This window comes from Penicillium maclennaniae (genome assembly GCF_028827695.1).
Source record: "Penicillium maclennaniae strain IBT 15551 chromosome Unknown utg000002l:1.0-2354659.0:1.0-2356205.0, whole genome shotgun sequence".
NCBI lineage: Eukaryota > Fungi > Ascomycota > Eurotiomycetes > Eurotiales > Aspergillaceae > Penicillium > Penicillium maclennaniae.
In genome coordinates this window covers 371,830-396,832 of record NW_026623214.1, presented here as the reverse complement: position 1 = coordinate 396,832, position 25,003 = coordinate 371,830, and the positions used below count along the sequence as shown (strand labels likewise).

At 48.5% G+C, this 25,003-nt stretch overlaps 8 protein-coding genes across 8 annotated transcripts; 4 read left to right on the top strand and 4 right to left on the bottom strand.

Moving 5' to 3' along the window:
* Position 1: 1 nt before the first annotated feature.
* Positions 2 to 1,938, bottom strand: N7477_001373 (cytochrome P450; the record flags this gene model as incomplete). Its single annotated transcript, XM_056963036.1, has 7 exons — positions 2 to 386; positions 450 to 721; positions 781 to 1,025; positions 1,084 to 1,235; positions 1,297 to 1,488; positions 1,548 to 1,680; positions 1,743 to 1,938. The coding sequence occupies 7 exons, from the start codon at positions 1,936 to 1,938 to the stop codon at positions 2 to 4; spliced, it is 1,575 nt and encodes a 524-aa protein (XP_056825955.1).
* A 1,065-nt stretch (positions 1,939 to 3,003) lies between these two features.
* Positions 3,004 to 5,108, bottom strand: N7477_001372 (uncharacterized protein; the record flags this gene model as incomplete). The annotated part of the gene is made up of 4 exons (XM_056963035.1): positions 3,004 to 3,384; positions 3,453 to 3,898; positions 3,955 to 4,780; positions 4,836 to 5,108. The coding sequence occupies 4 exons, from the start codon at positions 5,106 to 5,108 to the stop codon at positions 3,004 to 3,006; spliced, it is 1,926 nt and encodes a 641-aa protein (XP_056825954.1).
* Positions 5,109 to 9,552: 4,444 nt separating this feature from the next.
* Positions 9,553 to 11,289, top strand: N7477_001371 (inorganic phosphate transporter; the record flags this gene model as incomplete). Its single annotated transcript, XM_056963034.1, has 1 exon — positions 9,553 to 11,289. One exon carries the CDS (start codon positions 9,553 to 9,555, stop codon positions 11,287 to 11,289), a length of 1,737 nt encoding a protein of 578 aa, XP_056825953.1.
* Positions 11,290 to 12,487: 1,198 nt separating this feature from the next.
* N7477_001370 (polysaccharide lyase family 20 protein) lies at positions 12,488 to 13,246 on the top strand (the record flags this gene model as incomplete). Its single annotated transcript, XM_056963033.1, has 1 exon — positions 12,488 to 13,246. One exon carries the CDS (start codon positions 12,488 to 12,490, stop codon positions 13,244 to 13,246), a length of 759 nt encoding a protein of 252 aa, XP_056825952.1.
* A 1,766-nt stretch (positions 13,247 to 15,012) lies between these two features.
* On the top strand, positions 15,013 to 16,522 carry N7477_001369 (uncharacterized protein; the record flags this gene model as incomplete). Its single annotated transcript, XM_056963032.1, has 5 exons — positions 15,013 to 15,210; positions 15,253 to 15,522; positions 15,586 to 15,766; positions 15,816 to 16,411; positions 16,487 to 16,522. 5 exons carry the CDS (start codon positions 15,013 to 15,015, stop codon positions 16,520 to 16,522), a joined length of 1,281 nt encoding a protein of 426 aa, XP_056825951.1.
* A 652-nt stretch (positions 16,523 to 17,174) lies between these two features.
* N7477_001368 (potassium transporter) lies at positions 17,175 to 20,067 on the bottom strand (the record flags this gene model as incomplete). Its single annotated transcript, XM_056963031.1, has 10 exons — positions 17,175 to 18,107; positions 18,161 to 18,307; positions 18,364 to 18,519; positions 18,578 to 18,629; positions 18,683 to 18,849; positions 18,922 to 19,090; positions 19,138 to 19,183; positions 19,241 to 19,415; positions 19,474 to 19,695; positions 19,858 to 20,067. 10 exons carry the CDS (start codon positions 20,065 to 20,067, stop codon positions 17,175 to 17,177), a joined length of 2,277 nt encoding a protein of 758 aa, XP_056825950.1.
* A 924-nt stretch (positions 20,068 to 20,991) lies between these two features.
* On the top strand, positions 20,992 to 22,553 carry N7477_001367 (kinase-like domain-containing protein; the record flags this gene model as incomplete). The annotated part of the gene is made up of 3 exons (XM_056963030.1): positions 20,992 to 22,278; positions 22,347 to 22,467; positions 22,540 to 22,553. 3 exons carry the CDS (start codon positions 20,992 to 20,994, stop codon positions 22,551 to 22,553), a joined length of 1,422 nt encoding a protein of 473 aa, XP_056825949.1.
* Positions 22,554 to 23,920: 1,367 nt separating this feature from the next.
* Positions 23,921 to 24,559, bottom strand: N7477_001366 (uncharacterized protein; the record flags this gene model as incomplete). The annotated part of the gene is made up of 1 exon (XM_056963029.1): positions 23,921 to 24,559. One exon carries the CDS (start codon positions 24,557 to 24,559, stop codon positions 23,921 to 23,923), a length of 639 nt encoding a protein of 212 aa, XP_056825948.1.
* Between the last annotated feature and the right edge of the window lie 444 nt (positions 24,560 to 25,003).

Here is a 25,003-nt window from a genome sequence, read left to right as displayed (position 1 = left end):
ATCAATATCCAACTTTTTGCAATTCTGCCGCATCACTTTCCTCCCAAGGATGTTCTTGCTCCACTGACAAGATGAGAGCTTCGATCTCCGAGCTTCGCGGCTCAATATCACACTGGAAAGGCGAGGCATGGCTAATGACTCCAGGTTCGAATTGCGGGATCGTAACCTCCACGCCACCTTGCCGAGCTCTGCTGATATTGAATGCAGCAAGTGACTGAGCCACGCTCAGGAAAAGTGTATTGTCAGCTAAGAATCGACCAGGACACACGCGGCGTCCGAATCCGAAGACGAGCGCGTGAGGGTCTGGCGCGGGTGTTTCGCCGAGATATCGCTCGGGCTGGAATGCCATGGGGTCGGGGTACACCTCAGGATCGTGCATCGTGGCCCTTTACGTTATTAGATTCGAATATTGATGGGGGGTGGGCGAATTTCCTATTTGAGGAACATACCAGATGTTGGCGAGAATAATCGATCCCTTCGGGATGAAGTATTTTCCGTAGGTGTCATCTGCTGTCGACATGTGTGGAAGACCCATTGGCGCGACTGGATGCCATCGTAAAACTTCCTTTACCATAGCGTTGACATATGGCAAGTTCCCGCGATGTTCTATGCTGGGAAGCGTATTTGGTCCAAGCACACGGTCAATTTCCTCTTGGGCTTTGCGCTGGACGTCAGGGAACAGCGCCATGGCAAGGTAGAAGCAGTTGATAGAAGAGACAGTCTAGTTGAGTTAGTATCAATTTCTTCATGGGGTCAAATTGAAGAACAAAAGCAACTCACGGTGTCCGCACCGCCAGTGTAAAGTGACGCGGCAGTCCATTTCGCAACTAGCTCTTTCTCGGATCCTGACTCGGGGAACCCAGCCTGAAGGATTTTGCCGAGGTACGATGGCTTGGATTTTCTATGTTCAATCTGTTGTTTCACAAAATCATAGGGTCGGTCAGCAATGCGTCCGAGATGTTCTCTCCAAAGATTTGCGGTTCGCTTGAAGCCAGCGCCTGGGAACCAGCTGGGGACATATTTCACTGTGATCATCAGCCAAGGCGTTTTTTCTCTTTGTGACGAGAAATCACAAAGACATACGGGCGGGAATCAAATCCACCATCCATGCTCCCGGTACTGAAGCCTGACCGAATTCGTCCATGGCTTCATTAGTGATGTGAACCAAATGATCCCGACCGAAAGGCTCAACTCGGTAACCGTAGGCAATATTGAGAATCACTGCTCCAGCCTCACTATGTTGAACAAAATTAGAAATTCGTCACTTTCAAACTCTTCGATTTGAGTGTAGCTTACGTCTGAATATGCTGCAAAAGATTCGCGGGATCTTTCAGCACACGAAAGAGGAATCGTCGAGCTTCCACATCTTGCAAGGCATTAAACTGTGTAACTGCCGACTCCGAGCCAAAACTCGGTTGAATTGCTTTGCGATAAGCGCGGAACCGGTCGGTATAGCCTTGGAATGCGAGACCATCTTCCCATCCTACCCTAGTGACGAGGGGAAATATAAGTAATGTCATTTTATTTTGCACGAGCTTCCAACTTACATCTCTGACGCGAAGGTCATCCTGGGTCGAGAAGAGTAAATTGAAGATCTCTTGACCAGCAAATCTAGTGCGATTTTGGAGTCATTCACAATCACGATCGTTTGTCCCAGTACCGTGATCGAGCTGATCGGACCTGCGAATATGCTAGCAATTCGAAACGGCGCGACAAGAAAATGAGGGAATTGGTAGACTCACCATAGCCAGATTTGTGCTTCAGCCAGTGTACCCAATCTTGTTCTCCCTTTGGCGGGAGATCCTTGATGTTGCCGACGACAGGCAGCGGCGAAGGCCCTGGTGGCAATGGCCCACAGGCCTTTTTCCGCCTCGTGTCAAGAAGAACATACAGGGCAGCGATCCCGAATGTTAACGTCAGCAGCAAGAGAAGGTTCATGGTGAAAGATAACAGGGGATCCGCGTAAGAGCCCTGGCGGGGAAAGACATTAATATAAGTGGGCTCAATTTTGACCGTATTTTCATGAATCCCATTTGCCAATCAGTCTTGTTCTCTTTCAAGTTTAGACTTATCGTATTCGTCCCAATTAAGAAATTGTTGCGGAGTCGCACAGACAATACCGCCCATGAAACTTCTGCATTCCCATGCACTCTTAAGCTCTAGGCGTCCTAAGTATGCAAGCCAAGAAACCCCACTCCAGCCACCTCTGCACGCTTTAACCTATTCGCTACATATCCCGTCCCATGGAACCTAGTTTGACTTTCTACGAAACGAGTAAAGTGGAACACACTAGCTTGTGTCACCCTCCACATCGTCTGGTTTAACTGAGCACTTTCTGCATGCTGACTTGCTTGCGCTAGGCTGTATTTTGCCCTGATCGGCGATTTTAGCATTGTGCGAGGCACCGGACGATCACTGGTACAGATATCCTGGTGGAGGCATTTAATTTGGTATTGGAGGATAAGGCAAACGCTCCTAAGGTAGCTGTCAATGGTGTTCCGAACGATCTCCAGTGGCTGAAAAACTACACTTCCCACGGGGCCAAAAGTTCAAACTCCCTCAGTTTGTCGTTTGGATGGCTATTTGAAATTCTCTTTGGGTTTGTGGAGCTCCTGGAGCAATGACGACCAGCGGCGCTTATCATTTTCGCTCATTTCTCTGTATTATTTCAGAACGCCCCCAAGTTCTGGTGGAATGAGCCTATTCCAGCGAAGATTGTAAAAGCTATCGCCGCAGTTCTTCCCCTGGAATACCATAAGTGGATTGAATTGCCAATGCGAGAAGTATTGGGTGCCGACGATTAGTTATGCAACTCATGGAGTATATTTTGTGAGGGTTGCAATGGAGCTGTTTATTCTTTATAAGCGTGATTCATACCAGCGGAGCTTAGCTTTCGGGCTTTCCTTAACGCCCAAAAACTTTTATTTCGGTGGGTATTTACTTCTACCCCAAGATGATCAGCGTTAAATGCAGTAGGTTTGGTGACATTGAATGACAAGCAAATTAGGTACCCCACATACGGATATCTTTTGCACCACTCTTTTTCTTGATATCTTTGATGAGATCATCGATTCGGGTGAACCAGGCGATGAGATTGTGGTCGAGCCCAGCGATAATCATACCGACCACCTCGCCATTAGGTGTACACAGCAGGCTTCCTGAATCACCGGCCATCGCCGCATGACCTCCGGTAGCCTGAGTGATGCTGTATTTCAGAGTGTGCTGTCCATTGTCAATTTTGGCTATTTTAAGCCCATTATACATGACCGTATTGCGCCCAGACCGATACCCTTGGAATTCGAGCCAAGTGGATAATTCCTCATCACTAAGGCGAGAGAGTACTTCTGACGAAGCGATTTCCTTAAGAGCTAGATCGCCCTCGAGCTATAAATTGTGAGTCTGCAAGAAGGCTGATCTTAATGATCTCGGGACTATGAGGGCAGGTTACTTACCTCATTAGAGGGGCTTCGTTTCTTAACGTCCACCATGATAAGCGCCCAATCAAGATTAGTCGGATGACTTTTGTCATCGAGCGTATGGAGCTTCTTTGATCTGAACCCTGACGCAAGCCTGACACATCCAAGGCTATTGCCAGAATTCTGAAAGAATCCCTGGATGTCATTGATTTTCTTCTCATGGTTCATGACAGCGGAGTGAAGTTTCTGCCAAGCCATTTTCTTGGGCTCCGTCAGCTCGGTGTCGAACAGATCATTATTTTTCAAGACCAGCCCGTGTTGGTAGAGCGGATTGAGCTTCTGGTAATCGATAAATTCTTGATGCTTCTTGATCTGCTCTTGTTTGGCGTGCCGACTTGGATGGCTTATTTTGAGATACTGCTGTGACATGCTTGAATCTCTATTGGACATGGAGAGACCACGACTTCGCCAATTCAGGACAGCTGTCAACTTAATTAGTATTTGTTCCCCCAGAGAGTTTATCTCGAATGAAGCTCACCTGCACGCTCCTGGCCTGTGAGATCCTTATCGCATGGATTGATAACATGAAAACATGTCAAGGCGAAGCAGTGCCACTTCAGTGTTGCTGGGTGCTGAAGCTCGATGAACCCACCAAGTGTTCCAGATCCCGCATCGTTGCTGCTGTGAGCGATAGGCCCTCCAGCCATCGCTTTACTTTTTAAGAGCTCCTCTTGGAACCCACTTCCTTTGCGGAAATCCGCAAGAGGCAAGGTTCTGTCTTTGACAATCTCAACCGCGACCATAGGTAGGTTTGAGCGCTTTAAAATACCCGCAATTCTATCCCTTGTTCTTCGCCAATCTTTCTTGCTGTTGATGTCTGCGATGACTAGAACTGTGACAGGGTTTTCGTTGCCAGAATTTCTACCGCGTCTGTAACACCCGATAAGTTTCATGTCGGTCAGGTCGACATCTCTCAGGATGCGATCAAGTACAGAATCCCACTTATTGAACATGGGGTCTGACTTCAGGACTGGGAGTGTTTTCGGTGGATTGAGGGCCTGGGGGTCGACGATCTCCACGGAGACTTGCGCGAAATTCTCATACCGCAGTAAAAAGTAAATTTGGCGAGCAGTCTGGAGCCAGAGGTCATCCACGACGTGACGCGTGGCTAGGACTACGATAGTCGGGACAGGCTCGGGCTCTGGGTTGAATCTCGACTGCCGTAAAGAAAGTGTGACTGGGTGATCCCAGGGCCCAGCTTCGATAAGACTGATGTTTCTGTTGCGGAGTATCTTGTAGACACGATCGTAGATCGTCTGTTCTCCGGAGACTTTATGCTCCAGCAACGCATGAAGTGGATTTGTCTCGGGGAGAAATTTTGAGGAGAGTGGGATGGAGCAGAGGTAGGGCCCCCCCAACTCGAAGATCTTCATTCGAAAACCCATCTTCTGCAATTTTCCCCTCGTCGTCACTGCTTCCGAGTGATCGTCGCTTTCGGCCGTCGGTGCCAGGCTTTCCCGCCTCGTCGTTCAAGGCTCTGGGAAGGTTCTTCTTGCTATTGTGGCGCTGCAAACTGACCATGTCTGCTCCCATTTCGTTGAGAACAGTCCGAGAAACAATAGGAGAAGCGTAGGCGAGCTCGAAGTTGGAGCCCCGCGAGTTAGAGCGGGTGAGAAGAGCCGTCGTTGACATATCGGAGTCGCTGAAGAAAAGAAGGAAGATAAGAGTAAAGTGAATGGGAGTCAGTGAAACACGGAAAATTCACTGCTGTGAGGAGAGAAGACACTTGTGAGCTGAATGAATGTCAGCAAGAATGAGAATCTCACTGACGCAAAGTGAGAAAAGGATTGGGAGGTAGATAGACACCAGTGAATGACCGAAAGTCCCTGATGCTACGAGAAAGGGTATGTGCCAGAGTGAAAAGTAGAAGAAGAGAAGAAGAAGTGAATAAAAAGAGATTAGAAGAGAAGAAGAAGAGAAGAAGCAGAGAATAAGAAGAAAATAAGAAGAGAATGGAAGCGGAGTAATTAGAAGCAGATAAAAAAGAAGCAAATGAAGTAGAAGTAGAGAAGGAAGGACGACACCCCAAAGAGGTTTAGTACCAGCGATCGAGTTCTCAGTTCAGGGTCATCATCGCAGCGCCTGGGCCTCAGGCAACAACGGTTAATCTATGTTTTTGCTTTAATTGTCTTGAGAATCAAACGTCACCTACTCAAAAACAAGAGGCAGGTAAGATAGGTAGGAGGATAAGGGGAAAGGGGATATTGGATAATAAATGTGAACATGCATAGGCACGGACTGTGGAAGTGAAGAGATTATGCGAAGCTATAAAGTCGCCAAATCCAAAGTGATATAGATTTTGGCCGCTATAGTCCCCTCCGCTTAGGGCTTCCCGGCCTCAGATAATTACAATTCTCTTTGTTACTGCTTCGTTTACTTCACCTTACCTTACCTCACTACCTTAATTGCGAACATACTCCATACAACTCTGAGACCTACATTCCCCTGACCGCTCTATTTGCACTGGCAGCCTACAAATCGCCGGTTTTATCACACGTCGTTTTGAAAAGTAAATCGGTTGAATCTCAATTAAAATTGAATCATGAATATTCCTTCGTTCACTTACAGTACATACGACCATAGGGTGTGGAGAACAGGGCTTCCCGTCCGCTCAGCCGTACTTAAGCCACACGCCGGCAGGTTAGTAGTTGGGTGGGTGACCACCAGCGAATCCCTGCTGTTGTATGTTTTTTTTTTTTTTTTTTTTTTAAATTTTGGTGCAGGAAGTGCCCTTACCGCCCAATCCAGGTGAATAAATATGTCTTTTTTGAAACTGTGCCCTTCGCACTTCAAACTGATACTAGTGAAGGGCTTTTGCAGGGAAACAGGGCGGTGGGAGGTCTGAATCGTCTCGAGTTGATCTGATGGAGATTGCCCCATCCCTCCGCGCCTCCGACCTGCAGGTATCCTCGAGGACTTGGACCTGGTCGGTCTTCTCTCCATGCTGGAGGATTCCCGGTTCTTCCGAGGACCAGGCTTTTGATCCTCCCTCGATGGCCTTTGTAGGCCCTAGATTGTTTTCTCGTTCCCCCGATGTCTTGTTCCTCGCACAGATCCACAGTTGAACTCTGCTCTCCTGTTCTGATTCCTTTTGAGCTTACTTATTCATGCCATCATAATCTTGTGTTATACTGCAGCAAACAAGACATGAAGTACTTATGTCGCCAAAAGTTTGCTTGCCTCTATGAAATTAGATGAATCCAAGGTTGACCGAGCAAATTCATGAGATGGGAATGATGGCGCATCTTAGTCGAGTATGTTGTTATCGAAGTTGCGGCCACCATCTGGGATTGAACCTACCTCGTGTAAATATGATGCATTTCTCACAAATATTGACTGTAGTGTGACTAGAATGGTCAAATTCAGTGTTTTCAGAAGAGAAGATAATAGTATTAGAGCTAGGCTTGAGCTTTCAGCGAGACGGGCTGGGAAGCGGCCGTTGGGTAAGCTCAAATTGAGCTTGATGTTTATAAGCAACCTGAGAACTCATCAATGGCAGAAGTTGCCGACCGCCCCTCCTCTTCTCAGCCATGTAAAATGTCAACGATGGTACAAGCCTGCGACGGTCACCAACAAGTTCATTGCAAACGAGAAGCTTATCCTCCTCTTCAAGGACTAGGATCACATTATAGAGAGTAGACTCAGCGCATGTCGTAGATTTAATCTGAGTAATCTGTCTAGCGATGAGGTGCCACGGCAGTTTTTTAGGCGGAGCAGTGCATTTTTTCTTGCCTATTCGTGAAGCAAATAAGGAAAAGGTCAGATGAAAGGCCATGAGTGAATTGCTGAGGCTATAGGGTTTGTATGAGGAGGCAAGGCTGTACAGATGATGCTTATCGGACATAACTATATTTTCCTGCCGGTACAGATGGCTTCGAGAATCATGCCCCAGGATTCTGAAGTGTTAAGTCGCGTGTGGAAAGTGTAAGAGTATGCAATACTATTGCAGGAAGATGTCATGGTAGTGGTGTGGGTGATGAGGAGGTGAGACAAGGACTGATCTAGTAGATGACGGATACAATTCACTCTAGCCTCGTCTAATCAAAACGAGCACCAAGCTGTAATCGTCGCGGGCATCCTGTCATTGATATCTGTCGGCACAAATACCGCGGTGAATCGGAGATATAATAAAGTACCTATGCACACTCTGCTTTTGCGTCAACACTTACGAAACAGTTGTTCGAGAAGGTCAGCTCTCAAAAAATCGCACTATGGTTTCAACTTCCTCCAAGACAACATCATCAGAGCGCGACGAGCTCGAGGTTTTTGTTTTGACGCCAAGTACTTGTTATTTCAATAAAACACACATTCAAAAACCGGGTGACGATTACGAGAATTGTGTCTATGAAGTCAACCCATTCAGTCGCCTGGCTTTGCAAAATTCTTTGCCTCCATTGCTTAATGGAAGCGCTGCTTCGCAGAGTACCTACCGGCAAATGTGGAACGATCCATTACAAGCCCTTTATGGTACCGCGGGTACTTTCACGGAGATTGAAGCTACATTCGAATCCTTGGCACTTTCGCTCACAAACAATGCACGGACAAAGATCTGTAACTCAAAAGTTGAAGGGACAGCTTGGATAAATCAATCTTTTGTTCACGTTAGATGGCAGTGGCTGGCTCTTCCCGTGACTTTATTGGGTCTTGGTCTTAGTCTCCCTGGTTGTCACTGTGATGAAGACAAAAAACCAGTACACTTGGAAGTCCTCTCCTTTGGCATAATTATTTTCCAACTTATCTACAGAAGATAGCCCCTTCATGGAGTCGGACCCAACTCTGAGAACTATGAATCAGAATGCGAAGAACTTAAGAGTTTGCTTAGAGACCTCCTCTGACGGCATCATTCTCAAGCCGGTTTCACACTCCGAGTGAGTTCGTGTACCTTTGGACACGGCCAAGATCTAATTTCATGTGTGCCCACATGTTTTGCGCCAAGAGCTCTAAATCAAATAAATGGAGTCGTTGGGAGGCCTGGGCGCAAAGGGAGGGCAGGCGATAAACAAGTTGAGAATTCGGGTACGGGTTCTTCGGCTCACTGATAGTTATAGTTCCCTTTCTACGCATAGCCTACTAGTTTAGACTTCGATAGCTGAATCTTACGATGTTCAAATTTTTCGCTTCTTGTCTTTTTCAAGGATTGCCCGTCGTGGCGCGATCATCGCACTGACACTTCTAGCCCAGTAGGAGTAGAATACGAGTGGGCCAAATGCGACCTACAGAGGCCATCTGGAATATGATTAATCATGTGGCCATGGCATGAAGAGAGCCCATCCTCAATCCTTAATTTGCTTGTTCAGATGACTATTCAAACCCTTTGCATTACCCGGATTAGAAATCATTGACCCAGAAAACCCAGGAAAGCCCGTCTTCAATGAAGTCGAATTCAATGGAAAGTGACTCCGAGCAATGTCAAATTGATAGTGCCCGAGAAATAAGTCAGAATAATGGTGATTCGGAAAGTGGCAAAAGAAAAGATGGTCGCTTGCCGCGCCCGAAGCCATCATATGCGTATTCTAGACCGATAGCGGAACCACAGCCGAGCGAGCAGTGCTGTCCGCCGAGCGGACCAAGACCTCCAAGATCTTGGCGCCAAGCTGTGAACTGACGATAAAAACCCGTTTCTCATGCAATGACAGTGTGTCTGTCAGGAACGTGCCCACGAGGCTTCTTTTATTGGCCCCGGTACTTAGCTTCTGATTCTATCATCGCCTGATATCGAGCTCAGTCCGCCCTTGGCATCCAGTCTCGGTGATAAGTTCTCCGTATTTTCATAGGGAACATATGATGCCATGCAATCGTTCTCAACCAGTCACTGTGCAATGCCACAGGCACGATACTGCAGGTAGCTTTACCATAGGGCGAGGCTCCTTTGACGTCCGGCCGAATGCCCAGGCGATGGATCGGGCCAAGTTCAGAAGTGGTCCTTCGTCCTAGATGAGTCTGAGCAATGAACATGACTTGCCGGGGCCTTATAAAGTGAATAGTTTTAGTTTGTGAAAATGTCGCTCAGCTTGTTTTTACCACCCAAGTCTCATTCATCTCTTTTTCTCCTCACTTCCGTGAGGTAGTCGTCAACATGGTTCCCGCCGCTACCGCCAAGTACGACTGGATCCTTGCACTTACCACGATCGCCTTCATCTTCAGTGCGTTTGGAAATGGAGCTAATGATGTCGCCAACTCGTATGCGACGTCTGTCGCGGCACAGACGCTGAACATGGCCACGGCCGGTGTCTTGGCAGCAATCACAGAGTTCGTGGGCGCTGTCGCCATGGGTTCCCGGGTCACCGCTACAATCAAGAACGGGATCATCGGTATTGACCGTTTCGAGGGCAAGCCTGGTGCTCTCATGCTGGCCATGGGTTGTGCCGAGATTGGCAGCGCGACATGGTTGATGTTTGCTACCAGCGTAGGCTTCCCGGTGTCGACGACCCAGACTGTTGTGGGTGCTCTCATCGGTGTTGGCTTCGCATCTCAAGCCTCGATCAATTGGGGTTGGCAGAAGGGTAGTGTGTCGCAAGTGGCCGCGTCTTGGGGAATTGCTCCTCTCATTGCGGCTGCATTCTCCGCCATCATCTTCGGCACTCTCAAATATGGCGTCCTTGAGCGACGCGATTCATTCAAATGGGCTATGCGCTTGATTCCCTTATACTTGGCCCTTACAGGTGCTATCTTGGCTCTTTTTATCGTTGTGGAGGCGCCCACCGCTCCATCTCTGGAAGAATTTGGTGCCGGCAAGGCGGCTGGAATCATCCTCGGTGTCTTCTTTGGATGTCTCCTCATCGCCTATGTATTCTTCATCCCATACTTCAATCGCCGTCTCGCCAAGAATGACACCCGCGTCAAGTTCTACCATATCCCCTTGGGTCCTCTTCTCATGAGGGAGAATCCGCCTCTCTATTTCCCCAGCAAGAGCGACTCGGCCGTGATCAACTATTACGAAGACTCATATGGCGAAGTGTTGGCAGGGCAGAAAGACCTTTCCAAACAAGGACCAACCGCGAACGCGGATTCAGTTTTGTCATCTCCCGAAATAACAGCGAAATCTCACTCCGAGCGACCGGATGATGATGAAGAGAAGAAACTAGACACTGCGCCCATCCAGGATATCAAGCCGCGGAAAAAGCATATTGAGCCGACAGAGCGATTCATCGACCCTGTTCGCGATCTACCTTGGATCAATCCGCAAAAGTGGTGGGGTTATACCAAGTGGCTGCTCCTGCAGGGAGTGACAAGGGATGTTGTCACCCATGACTCGCCTGCCCTCCGCGCTATTCATGCCCGCGCCCACCGTTATGATGACCGCGTGGAGCATCTTTGGACATACTGCCAAGTTGTATCCGCCATGATGATGTCCATTGCTCATGGTTCCAACGATGTCGCTAACGCCGTGGGCCCTTGGGCTGCTGTCTACAGCACGTTCCACGCCGGTGTTGTCGAGACAAAGGCACCAACCCCAGTCTGGTTTCTCGTTGTCGCGGGCCTACTCCTTGGCATCGGTTTTTGGTTCTATGGGTATCACATCGTGCGCGCTCTCGGCAACAAGATTACTCAGATGTCACCGACACGTGGATTCAGTGTTGAGCTTGGTGCGGCCATCACTGTACTCTTGGCTTCGCGTCTTGGGCTGCCTGTCTCCACCACGCAATGTCTGACTGGTGCCTCTATGGGTGTGGCGCTGATGAACTATGACCTTGGAGCTGTCAACTGGAGACAGTTAGGTTGGATCTTTGGTGGCTGGGTTCTGACTCTCCCATGTGCGGGCCTAGTCGCTGGATTAATCTGTCTGATGGCATTGAACGCGCCTCACTTGTGATAGGCCACTCATGACGCCTAGACTGTTCTATAGCATTCTAACTCTTGTATATACCAGGTCGTTTTGATCGCATTCAAATCAAATTGTACAATGTCACTTGCCTCTACGAGCTATGTTTATAATTTGGACCTGGAGTAGTGTAGGTTTTAGTGGTGGAAGATCCCGCGCAAGAACCAGGAATTATTCTGTCTTGGCGCTCTAGTACCGTCTGGGTATCTCTTGAGCCCTCTTGCATAATAAACGAAACACCGGTGTGTCTCGTCGGCTAAAACTTCCTTCGCGGTCATCATAACTGCATATTCCCTTTTCGGCCCCCAATTGCCATGAAACAAGGGGACTTCCGACATATCGAAGTGGAGCGCGGATGCTTAATTCGGTTACTGGTCGAGACGTCTTAGATGTATGCAGGCTTAAGATAGAGCTTCAAGATGCGGGGCAAAGAGGGTTGCATTACTGCACAGCGCAAACACAAACGTCAGTTGGTCGAAGTCACCTCGGACGAAGAAACGATTGTATTGGTTCCTTTGAGAAATTGATCCCGGAGACTCTATTGCCCCCACTTACAACACAATGTTTCACCATCATTCGATTCTCAACTGGACCTAGCTCACCGATCGTCATGATACGAAACAGTGGCATTTGAGATGGAATTGATTGCGACAAGCGATGACACTACATATTGCGACCCCGCTTCTCCACTGGCGAGAAGAACTCAGCCGAGGGCAACCCCACCCCGCAATGCCGCAAGTATGAGAAAAAGAAAACGCAAGCAATTTGATGATTCGAACACTATTCTTAGATTCAGAATCAATGTTCTCCCTTGTTTGCATATTTCAGCAGCCACAAGCTTAGTGCAATCAACTAAGATATGTTTTGGACTGTATTCAATCTCTCACGTCAGACAGTGGACCCTTTGGAGCTAGATAGATCAACTCTTGAGCCACTGATGTGAATAGATGATACCACCTTCTTTTACTGCATGAACTCCATTATTACGAGATTGAATTTATCACATCAAACGCCAAGACTATTTTGAAATTCCACGGCGAATTGGGGGGGGGCGATATAAAAGGAAGGGGTTTGATCCGTTCCCCATGAAGCAGATCAATCAAACTTCTCATAAAACACAGCAACCTGCTCGGCTTTTTCCCAGAATCTTCACAAAAATCAATCTGCTCCTTTCTGACCTAGCATCAATATGCTGGCTAAATCTCTTGTCACGGCTGTGTTGACCCTTGGTCTCTCAGCCCAGGCTACTCAGCTGTTCAGGAACACCGGGACAACCTCAGGCTGGGATTCTACCAACCAGGAGCACAAGGGAACTGTGCAACAGGTTACCAACATGGTCTATGAGGGAACTACTGCCCTGAAGATGACCCAAATTTACGACTCGAGTTATACTGGACGTTACCATTCCGAGGTCGTCAAGAACAACGTTTACAAACGTGGAGATACCGGGTTCTATGGGTTTGCCTTTCGTCTTCAAGAAGACTGGCAATTCTCTCTAGCTCAGACTTACAACATCGCTCAGTTCATTGCCGACTTCTCCGATACCGGCTGCGATGATTACATGCCTTCAAGCATGGTCTGGTTGGAAGGTAACCAGCTTTACTCTCGAGTCAAACAGGGCACCATTTGCGCCCAAAAGATCCAAACCTTCTCGAATCTTGCAATTGTCACCCCGGGTGTTTGGCATCGGGTTGAGATCCAGGCTAGTTGGCAGACTGATGGTACTGGTTACTATAAGTTGTGGTTCGATGGTGCTAAGGTTCTGGAGCAATACAATATTGACACCACTATTGAGGACGATCGTTATTTCCAGTTCCGCGTTGGTCTTTATGCCAACGGGTGGCATGATGATAAAGGAATGAAGGGAACTCAGGGAACTCGCCAAGTGTGGTATGATCAGATCGCTGCGGGATCTACCTTTGCCGATGCCAACCCCTCTGGGTGGTGAGCGTCGAGATAGCGGTTGAACAATTCATGTGCTTGTCGTGTCAAATAGAGTTGGAGTATGCTTTGATGATTTGAATCATGATGAAAAGAGTATGTTTCGCTTCTATGCCCTGTTCATATTTGTTCAAGTTCATTTAGAGAAGAAATTCCACAGATCCAGCGTCAAGAAGTGTTCTCGCTGACTCTTTTAGCGGATGACCCAATTATAGCCGTTGTGCTTACGTTGTTTGGATTTTTCCCCAAAGTTCACGAGGTGAAAGCTTAGGTGTCATTCGGCACAACTAGACTCACGTTCGTGTGACTTTCCCACCTGCCAGCTGTAAGATTTCGAAACTATAGATTCAGCGCCAGTATTTTGGATATCCGTATGCGATCAGAGCCCTCACAGCTTTACAATATTTGCACCAAGGCACTGATTGACCGAATACGCATTTCTGATGGTTATATGTCTGAGTTTGTCTGTCTCGATATTGAGAGGTGGAAGGTGGGTCCCCCCCAATGCACGGTCCAACAAGTAACACCTCCACACTTCCATCAAGTGATCTTTGGAAGAAGACTTCGAAAAGAACCATCGTCCGAAGCTCGCTATTTGGGGTTCACGGCTCAGTCCTAGCAAATCGACTACTGGGAGGCAGTATGTGGCAGTTCACTAGGTCCCATGGTCCAGAAATGGGCGATTCTTCAGACGCCCTTCGGTCGGGCCAAAGCGCCGACCGAGCCGGAACATTCCTACACACATAGCCCCAAGAAAGCGATTGTAGGCTCCTGAATCCGTCACACGAAGTTGCGGACTGCCATATCTATCATCCAACAACCCTGGTATCTCGTGATATGTGCTTTCGTTCTTTTTCCATGAAACTCGACGGTCACGTACTTTTATCTCTTTGATCACTCTCGTGAGCCTCTAAAATTGTCATGGGCTGAACCATGTTGCAACTACAATTCCCTCTTATCGGACGCAACCGACACACTGAATTGTAGCACATGAGCACCTTCCAATGAAACACAGACCCACACGGCATCCGGCAACCGGCAACCGGACGGAGCTTCTAGAAAGGGGAAAAGCATCAGCCACCATGTACCTCGGCAATAGCGCAATAATGTTCTACATCAACAAGACCGTTCGACATCTGCACCGGACACACGTGCGTAATACCAGTCATTCCGGCTTAGATCAATCCGCCACTAGATATCACGGCATTCTGAAAATACGATTGAGCGAGTCAACTGCTTGCCACTTGCGACCAATCGGCAAATCCAGCGACATTATCACCGAAACTAAGATCCATAAGGCAGCATTGGCGTTGCCCGGTAAAATGCTTGATCCCCGGGAGAAAGCTTGGTTGTGTTCGCTTGCAGGATTGATATGCGGGGCGTTCTCAGGGACCCACGTGGCTGGCCAGTCAAGTGGCGTGAGGGGAAAACGTGGTCCAGGGCGGCACGGCCCACATCTTTAAGCCACCAATTGTACTCACTGTATTATAGCCTTCCAATCTAAAATGTATGCCCCTTGCAGGCACGAGCCCCCGTGGGAAGCGGCCAGTCAAATGTACAATGAACGTGGCGTGCTGCACAAGGTGACCTGCAAGGTGGAGAATGTACTAGATGATAGATAGGCAGCTCTCATCGGAGTTAATATATCGGAATGCACGTTTTCCCGACCAGTCGTCATCTTCGCGTGGAGTATAAGACAGTCTACAATTGCCCCAGGATCATCTCTTTTCTTTCTTGATCTATCACTGTGCTAGACAAGCAAATAGAGACGCCATGTTCACGAAACAGACTCTCGCCGCCGTCGTTGGCGCCCTGTCGCTGGCGTCTGCCAGCACCATCCCCGCCTCGGCGTCGATGCCCAGTTTGGCGGAGATTGAGAAGGCTGCCGCTACCGCGTTGCCCTACTCTCCCGTTTCCAACGTGAAGGGTCTGGCCTTTGATCGTTTCCACCAGATCTGGTTCGAGAACCAGGTGAGTCAATTAAACTACTATGCGAAGGTCGAATTCTAATAGGTGAGAAAAAAAAAGGACTATAAAACCGCTGCTGCAGACAAGAACTTCGAGAAGATTGCGAAGGAGGGTATCCTTCTGACCAACTACTTTGCTACCACCCATCCTTCGCAGCCCAACTACGTTGCCTCTGCTAGTGGTGACAACTTTGGTATGGACAATGACAACTTTGTCCAAATCCCAGCCAATGTGTCTACCATTGCCGATCTGTTCGATACCAAGAAGATTGCGTGGGGCCAGTACCAGCAGGCTCTTCCTTACGCCGGTTACCAGGTGAGTTACTGAGATCTGTAGAGACACAAGTCCTTTGAATGACGACGACTAAACAATCTATAGGGTTACAACTTCTCCAACCAGGTGACGTACAAGAACAACTACATGCGCAAGCACGACCCTCTCATGATTTTCGAGTCGGTCACGAACGATGCCGTCCGTCCTCGTCAGATCAAGAACTTCACTTCATTCTACGATGACCTGAAGCACGAGCGCCTGCCCCAGTACTCCTTCATTACTCCTAGTAAGTTTTGCAAACATAGTATTTTTGAAATGCGAGCTAACAGTCCAAGACATGACCAACGATTGCCACGACACCGACATCACCGCCGGTGGTGATTTCCTCGTCGACTTCCTTCCCCCTCTCCTGGAAAACGAGTACTTCACCAAGGACACTCTTGTCCTAGTTACATTCGACGAGACCGGCAACTACACCGAGCCCAACCGTGTGTTCAGCATTCTCCTCGGTGGCGCTATCCCCGAACACCTGAAGGGAACCACCGACGATACTTTCTACACCCACTACTCCATCATTGCCTCCCTTAGCGCCAACTGGGGTCTGCCCTCCCTCGGCCGCTGGGATTGTGGTGCTAACATCCTGAGCCTCGTTGCCGAGAAGACCGGATTCGTCAACTGGGAGGTCGATCTTACTGCTGTTCCCAACCTGCTCAACGAGACCTACCCCGGTCCTTTGTCTGCTAACGACTACTCCGATTACGAGCCTTTCTGGCCTATTCCTGCCACCCAGGAGCAGTGTAATGCTGGTCACGGCGTTGTTGACATTGTCAAGGAGACCTATGATCGCCGCATGCCTTCTTATAACTACATCAGCCCCGTTCCCTACGATATTCGCAGTGGATACAACACTGGTATTAAGTACTGGCGTACTGTAAGTCACCTTCTTTTCGTTCCATATCTTTATCATGATTCTAGCCATGAATGCATTTGCTGACCCATTCTATAGAAGGACGGCAAGAAGGAGACTGGTATTACCAACTAGATATTACAAATGCTCAATCTTGGGGAGAGCCCTTTAAGCTCCATGCGAAAGCGATGTACAAGCGGAGATGTCAATGACTGCTTTGAATTCCGTCGTGGAGGGCGAACAAGTATCCGAAATAATTTGTAATCAATAGTTTCTTGTAAAATGTACCCTGGTTTTTGGTGTCCAACAGCCCCACTGTAAGACACGTCTCGGTGGAGCCCATGACGACCCAGTCATCTCTTCTTTCTCTGTAGGAGTGAGAATGGTAACCTAAATATGTGATATTGAGGAGTTCGGCCAAATTCAAGAAGCTGAAAGTTGAGTATCTTATGGAATGTCACTATCTTATTTCTCCCGCAATCATAAACACTTGCTGGTCCGGAAAACACAGCCAGTATTTTGAAATAATTTAATTCCTTTCCGGCTACCATGGATTTTGCAGGAATTTCACAATGAGGAAAATATCAAAGCCTGCACAATATGACAGGGATAGACAAAAGTAGGCGAATTTTCGAAGAGCTTGAAGCATTGTTTTCAGAACTTTGCGAGTAGAGAATATGTATGGAGAATTCAGCATATCATATAAGCATTCTATGCATCGGAATGGTTAATATGCAAATTTTCTAAACTCCATATCCCCATGATAGGCATAAAAGTGAACCGTGAATTAAATCTCCTTCACGAAGCCCACTTCCACAAGACGATCGCTATCGACCTTCATCTGTTGGATCTTAGTTCGACTAGAGTCCCGCACCCACAAGAATAACCAGAGAATTATCTTGCGAATGAAGTTTGTGCGTTGCGCAATCTTCAATTGCTCTTTGCCGACGATGTAGATGACCTGAGACTTCCAGGCGCCTAGCAAGGTGATCATTTCCTCTGACTCACCAGCTCTTTCATTATCACGATGATCCGCGGATAGATAGGCGCGAATCAGGTCCAGAACAAGGACGGCCAAGTCGGGTGTGATGATTTCGTCAGTGTAGCCGTGTCGAACCATCAGGCGGTAGCAGTTTGGAATTGGCTTTTTCCCCGGTCCGCTGCCATATGTGAAACAACGGGTGACGGTGTATCGCTCATTGGGAGCGACAGATGGGACTGAGAGTGGTCGTAGGTGCAGAAAGACTGTTACCTCGGGCATGGCGCTGAACTTCTGCAAGAAGTGGAGGAATACAATGGGGGTGTTGCCTGGAGTGCCTGACTTGTCGAAGAAAATACCTAGGCCGGCGATGGTTGAGATGCATGAGCCTCCAAACGATTCCTGCAACTGGAGCCCTGTATCTTTCAACATGGTGGTTTGGGATATAAGCGCGTTGTCAGATTCTTCGGCGGACCATTGCTCTTCTTTGCCGTAGCGCCACAACGTGAAAACACAAGTGATAACAACGGCTAGCATCAGGGTAAACCATGCGCCGTGCGGCACCTTACTCAGGGCGGCGGAAAGGAACATGCCGTCCCAGAGAGCGAAGACGACGAAAACAGGTAGGACGAGATAGATTGGTAGTCGCCACACGATGAGCGCCACCACAGTAACCATGCACGTAGTCAGGAATGAGACGAGAATCACGCAGGCTCCATAGGCCTCACCCAAGGCTGTGGTCTTGGATATAATGTTAGTGTATGGTAATCAATGAGTGAATGGAGTTTACAAACATTGTTATAGACAGCTGTCACAATCACAGTACCAATCATCATAAGCCAGTTGGCCATGGGAATGTAAACCTGTCCGTGGAAGGTTTTGGATGTGTGATAGACTCTAATTTGGGGGAAATATGATAATTTCATGATTTGAGCCAGCAACTGTGCATATGTTAGTCAGATTTATGCTTTGTTCAGTTAATAGATTCAATAATTACCTGGAACGAACCGGTGATCACCGCTTGGCTGGCAACGACGCAGGCCAGAACTGCCATTACAAGACTGGGGTAAAGCATTCCCGGAGGGACTGTGAGGAAGAAAGGGTTGGCATATGCGCTGGGAACAACACTGATGTGTGCACCTTGCCCGATGTACTATGAGAGGTATAAGCAAGATGTAAATGATTCATCAAAAGTGAAAGTTGAAGCTTACCGAGACCATCAAGCATGGGTAAACAAAGAACAGCCAAGACATGCGAACTGCTCTGTAAGGATTCAGCGACGGATCTTTCCACGCATGTAGGGAGAATGTTCTTACCTTTGGCTGAATGCTCCCAGATCAGCGAAGAGAGTTTCGACTCCCGTGAATGCCAGCAGGATACCACCAAGCTGCAACCAGCCTGATCGCCCGTTACGGACCAAGAAAGACCCGGCAAAATATGGAGAGAAAGCCTTTAGAATAGACGCGTCGTACATAGCGAGGTTCTGTAGTGAAGAAAGTCAATGTCAGCCTGACTTCCGTCCTCACGTCAAACTTGCGTGACTGCATCGACATACGTAGATTCCGAAGGTCAGGTTGAAAATCATCCAGACGATGACTATCGGCGCAAATGTGCTGGCAATCTTGCTAGTCCCGAAGGGTTGGACGAGAAAGACGAGGACGAGGATGGCACAGGAGACACCCGTAACCGTTGACGAAGAGATGTTCGGATTCACAACCGTAATCCTATTTTCCATTAGTCATGATCTATGATGTGGCAAGCATTGACCTACCCTTGAATGGCTCCAAGAATGGACTGTGCTGGAGTAAGAACGCCATCTGAAACAAGTTAGCCATGATGAATCCATAGATATAATGCTGGTACGAGGTACGCACCGGCAAGCAATAGTGATACTCCAAATGCGCCCACAATCTTCAAGAGCCATTTCATGAATTTGCTTCGCTCCAGAAAATTTCTTGTCATCTGGTTAGGCTTCTGCAGATCGTCCGTGTTGAAACGTTGCATCGGAATCAGATTAGTGTGGCGGGGGTCGAATCGGACCAGATGAGCCTTGGAAACGTGTAAGCCACATATCCGTAATGAGTATAGGAAAGACGGAAGATCGCACATAACGGGAGAGAAGAGAGTACAACGCAAAGGTTCCTCCTTCGCCTTCATCATCTGCGGATAAGACAATGCACACGTATTTGGTGGTCACCATGATGGTCAGAGCCCAGATAACGAGGGACACGGCGCCCAGAATGTCCGCCTTGCTTGGTTCGCTGGTGAAGGTTGACGAGTAGACGTAAAGAGGGCTAGTACCAATATCGCCGTAGATCACTCCCAGGGACTGGTAAGCAAGCCTTTATCAATCGTATGTCAGCATTGGCCAGCATTGAGCTTGCTTGAAAGGATAGTTTACCATGCAAGTGGCCAGCCTCTGAAGATCTGCAATAAAAATGGCTCAGTCAGACGCTGCCGCTGAGTTCAGACGACCAATGGAGTCTCTCACCTGCTTCTTGCGAAAGTCTCTCTCGTCGGTGTTCATCTCTGAGACCGATGCCAACTCCATGTCGGGAGTCTTGGACTTCGTAGGAACCGCTCCCTGGGGAATGCCCATCTGCTGCATGGTGCGAGAAGAGTAAACCCCACTCGGGTGAGAGCCCTGGTGGACGTCTTTCCCGTTATCGTCTGTGTTCTCGGTATCAGTGGACGCAGGCATGGTTGGCAAAAACCGTTTGGCGCGAGGACAGGAGCAGGACAGGGAAGGTGAGAGAAAATCCCGACTTGAGCGGCCTTTCCCTTAAATATGAGTGATATCTGTCAAAATTGTGGGATCGCTTCAAGGTTCTGGGAAACATGGTAGAATTTTCCTATCACAATAAAATTGGATAAACCAAAGCTCGAGATTTGACACATGGATGCCCTACGCCAATCGCGTCTCCTGCAGGTTGCTCGTGGTATGATAAGTGGGATGCTTCTGATACGAGATCGAAAATACCGCAAGATCTCAGCGCGGTTAATTTCTGAGGCTGAAGCCTGCGCTGATATAGCTCCGGACAGGAAGGAAACGTAGAGCCCAAAATCTCCTGCCCTCCTTTCTGTGCTTTGGTAGGACGAGTGACCATATTGAATCATATTGTGAATATTTGATCTACTTGCAACCTGTTCAGATGTCTCAATTTTTTTCTACCTTAGGGATCCTTTTTGTTTGGGAAAATTTGAGTGAGTGGTGAGTGAGCAACTAAGCCACGGCCAAAGAGTGGGGAAGTTGTACGAGGCAATTATTTCCTCCACAGAACCCGGCGCCACGCGAGAAACATGCGATTGCAAATTGAATTGGCCATGCATCTGCAATCAACCGGGTTAGCCAGTGATCGATAGCCCATTTTATTAATGACTTTTTCCTGCGCAAGCTATTCGACGCGGGGTGACGATTGTTACGAAGTCACGTGGTCTGACTTCTGGTGACGTCGTACATCGTGACTCGTCGACCACTTCATCCCACCATCCCATTTTTAGAGTATCTTCCGCTTACATTCATGGCAAGAGACATTCCGGGCGTGAAACTTTGCTTTTATCTCTCTCTTTCCAGCGGGTGCAGCATATTCCGATGGTCATCGTATCATTAACGCAAGAACAGACCATGCAGGAAAGCTCCCCAAGTCCACATCAGCATTACCCGTTCGAAAACGTCCGGTCACCAAGTCCCTCGTCATCACATCATGCACATCATGTTAGGAGAGATGATGGTAGAGAGATACAAGATGTCAGCGGTCTTCGTATCGCCGACGGACTGACTAGGAGACTATCAGGGTGGGGTTTCTTGGCACCAGAATGCGAGGGACGTTCTCAGACGCGAAATAGCTTCTCAGATCAAGGTTCCCCAGGCCTTTCCACCGCATCCATTTCAAAGGGATACTTTCAAGATTCCTCAAAGCCCGCGCAAGCCCAAAAGATCGCGACAGAAACCAGCCAATCAGAGCGGGCATCATTCACGGAAGAATATGGGAAATTCATTAAAGTGCTTCATTACGACATCACCAGCACCGTGCAACTCTACGAGAAGAAGGCACCCATGCCGGTCTCGGAATTGTCAAAACCTCGACAAGGATCCACATTCACCAGGTTAAGACGTGCATCCATGCCCAAACCAATGATAAGAGAACTCTACGCAGTAAAGATGTTTCACCACACCAAACCAATATCGAAAAATGGATCCCCTGACTCCGGAGATGGAAGTGAACAATTCTCGCTGTCTCACCCTAACATTCTTTCTATCATCGACATTCTCTACAATAAGCAAGGAAATCTTTGTCTTGTCATGCCCTATTGTACTGGCGGTAACCTGCACAATGTTCTTGAACAAGAAGCAAAATCCAAAGCAGATCTTACACTCGGAGAGATAAATTGCCTCGGAGTCCAGATCCTGCGCGCGATTGCCTTCTTACACGAACGCGGAATCGCCCATGGAGACCTGCAGCCTCAACACATTCTCCTCACAGCCCGGGGCGCCGCGAAAGTGGGTGGTTTCGGAGAAGACGAAGACGCCGTGCGAGAACTGACTCATTATTCTCACCATGACAACCGGAGGGGATCTCGCTCGGGATCCAGTTCCGGAAAAGCACCGACATCCAACTCGAAGCTGCGTCTATGCGTCCGAAGGAGCGTGTCGGAACTCAGTACTCCTTACCTTCCCCCCGAGAGATTCTCCAGTCGTCGGGATTCTGTGCGTCAGGGATATACACATCAGCAACTTTACGATATCAGGGCGGGAGATATGTGGGCATGTGGTATGATCTACATGATCCTGAGGTCTGGCCGGCTTCCCTGGCGCAGTGCCAGGGGAGTTAATCCTGACAAGTCGTATGCGGAATATCTTCACTGGCGCTTGAAAGAGGATGGATTTGCTCCTATTCAAGTCCTCGAAACTGTAAGTTCTTGTCTCATCCCAAATATCGCAGCGGGAAAAAGAATAGCTAATCTGACAATTTTGAACAGCATTGTCGCAATGTCATTTATGCCATGCTACATCCTGATCCAAATTTAAGGATAACTGCAGAGGAGGTTTTAAGGTCCGAGTGGGTTCTTGGAACTGCGGTCTGTGAGGTTGGGGAGATGGGTTTGTAATTAATGAGTCGCGATCAACCTTAACGTCTCGCGACATTTAATATGTGATTTAACAAGCTTATAGGTGTTTCCTTTTGACAGTACTCTCAATTTATCCTCTCAGATTCTTTGTAAAATAGCAGCCTCTGTTCAATCCGTTTCCGACCTGGATGATCGACGATCCACACCGCGTGGGGGATATTTCTCGACCAGCTGGCTTGCCGATAGAGACGAATAATTTTGCCTAGGGGACTGAAATGGAACATAGTAGATCTCGTGGCTTTGTAATGGCTTGTTGAATCCCTTCCATTGAATGAATAGATGGACTCCCATTCGAGGAACTGCCGGTAGTGTTACGATCAACTGCGCAGAAATTGTTCAATAGAGATGAGATATCATATCTGACTAAAGCTCATAGCGCTAGAGCGCTGAACCTACGCTGCCCGTGGATCAGTAGAGTTGTACATCTGGGCATGCGACAGCATTAGTTGACGATCAGACAATGGCATATTTGAGTCGACAATGGATTTCGAAGCAGCATGGCTGCGAAATTCCAGACACAGCGGTTGACAGAAAGAGATTGATCAAGGTTACATTGTGTTTACGTGATATTTACAACAAGCATCCAAGCCGTAAATGCCATAATATGAAGCCACATGGAGCCCATTATCACTTGTGGACATTCCAGTGAATCTCGACCTCGAGCACCCCATCTCCAACAGACATGAGAATTACACCATACTGAGAGTCTCCGGGCAATGAGGTCTGCGGCCTTAGAGACAAGAAACACTAGAAAGAGTCAACGAGTGCTTGCGACGGGGAACATCCGGATGGCTCACAAAGCGCTGTCAAAGACCAAGCCACCATCCAACTCAAACACTCTCCATGTTGAAACCCTCGGAGTCGGCACGAAGCGAGACCCCAGACAATGAGCGAGGGATCTGTCAAGTGTCAGTCAGTTTCCTGGCAATAGAGTGTGCGACTCGCCTTGAGATCCAATCAAGGCGGCGACACGTGCGAAACCTGACGTGTGAATAGCCAAGAGAAATGGATCAGCCCGCAGGGTGATGGGAGTTCTGAAACTCCCATCTAAAGAATGAAGACAAGATATGAATGACAACAATAAATCAAGGGACAATAAGAGAATAGTGAAAAACAAAGCAAAAACCAACAGCGGAAGAGATATAGGCAGCAATGGAAGAATAGACAACAAACGGAACAGGAAAAGCCGAGCAACGCAAGACAATGGCAAAGGGGCATGATGACAGGGGAAGTAAAAGCCGCTCAGAGAAGGGGAATTTTTACGGGTTCTCGGGGATAGACTCAAGTGACTGGGCACCGGGGCAAACACAAAGGCCACCAAATAGGCCGAGCAAAGGGCCAACCAAGGGCCAACTGGGGAGGAAATCGGGAAAACAAACCACAAAGAAGGAACCAGGATGGGGTAGCAGGCAGACAGGCCGGCCTCACAGGAAATTGTAGCGGACAAGAGCCAGAACACCAACGACAGCCACGATCGCCGAACCCAGGAAGACTCGACCAATGCCCCAACCATTGTCGAGGCGACTGGTGGACTCATCGGAGTCCTTATCACTCTCCTCTGGGAAGGTTCCGGGAATCGCAGGCACTGGAGGGGCAGCGGGAGAAGAAGACTCCCTGCGAGCGATTCGTCGAGTCTTTGCCTCGCGCCGGGCGCGATGAGGATCTGGAACCATCCACCGACTAACTGCATGCACAGTCTTGCCACCAAAGTGAACGCGACGTCCAGCAGCATTGGGTGCAGGGACCACAGAGTTCTTGAGAATCCCGCGGGGAGGTAGGGGAGAGAGAGAGGCACGGCCAGAGGAGGACTTACCCAGACCACGATTGCCAGAGCGCAGGGACAGGTACGCCTCTTCGTCGAGACGACGCGCACGAGCAACAGCCGCACTGACGCGGATACGCTCAAAAATGGGAAGCTGATGCTTCAAGTCCTTGTCTGTGTAGATCTTAGCGCGCTGGGAGAGGGGAGAGGATAAACCTGAGTGACTCGGCGCTGGCACCGGACGGCTGTAGGGCAGAGGCAGCCGGGCAGACCGAGGAGAGGGAAGGAAGACGCGAGACATCACAAGTGATGCTCTCGGGAAAGGGGAAGAAAGTAGAACACCAATGGAAGAATAACAAATCGCGATGAACAAAGCTCAAAGCTAGCACGTAAAACAGCCAAATGGTATGGAGAGAGAATAGAAGAAGAAACATGAAAACAAACCAGCGAAGGCTATATACCCATCACTCGCGTGGCAACCATGGTTTGATCATGGTATTCCTGACAACAGTATAGAGCTGGGGAGTTGGGAAGGAGCGTCCTGATGCCATCGAGACGCGTTGGGGCGTCTCAGATATCACGACACGGAAGGCACGATGTTTGCGCAAACAATCCAAGTGCCATCAACGTCATCAAATCACCAAAGCCTTTAGTCATCCGGTATCATGGCATCATTTTTGAAACACAGACAATGCTGTGAGCGATATCAAAGCTTGACAGGAGGAGAGAGCAGCTTAGTGCGCAT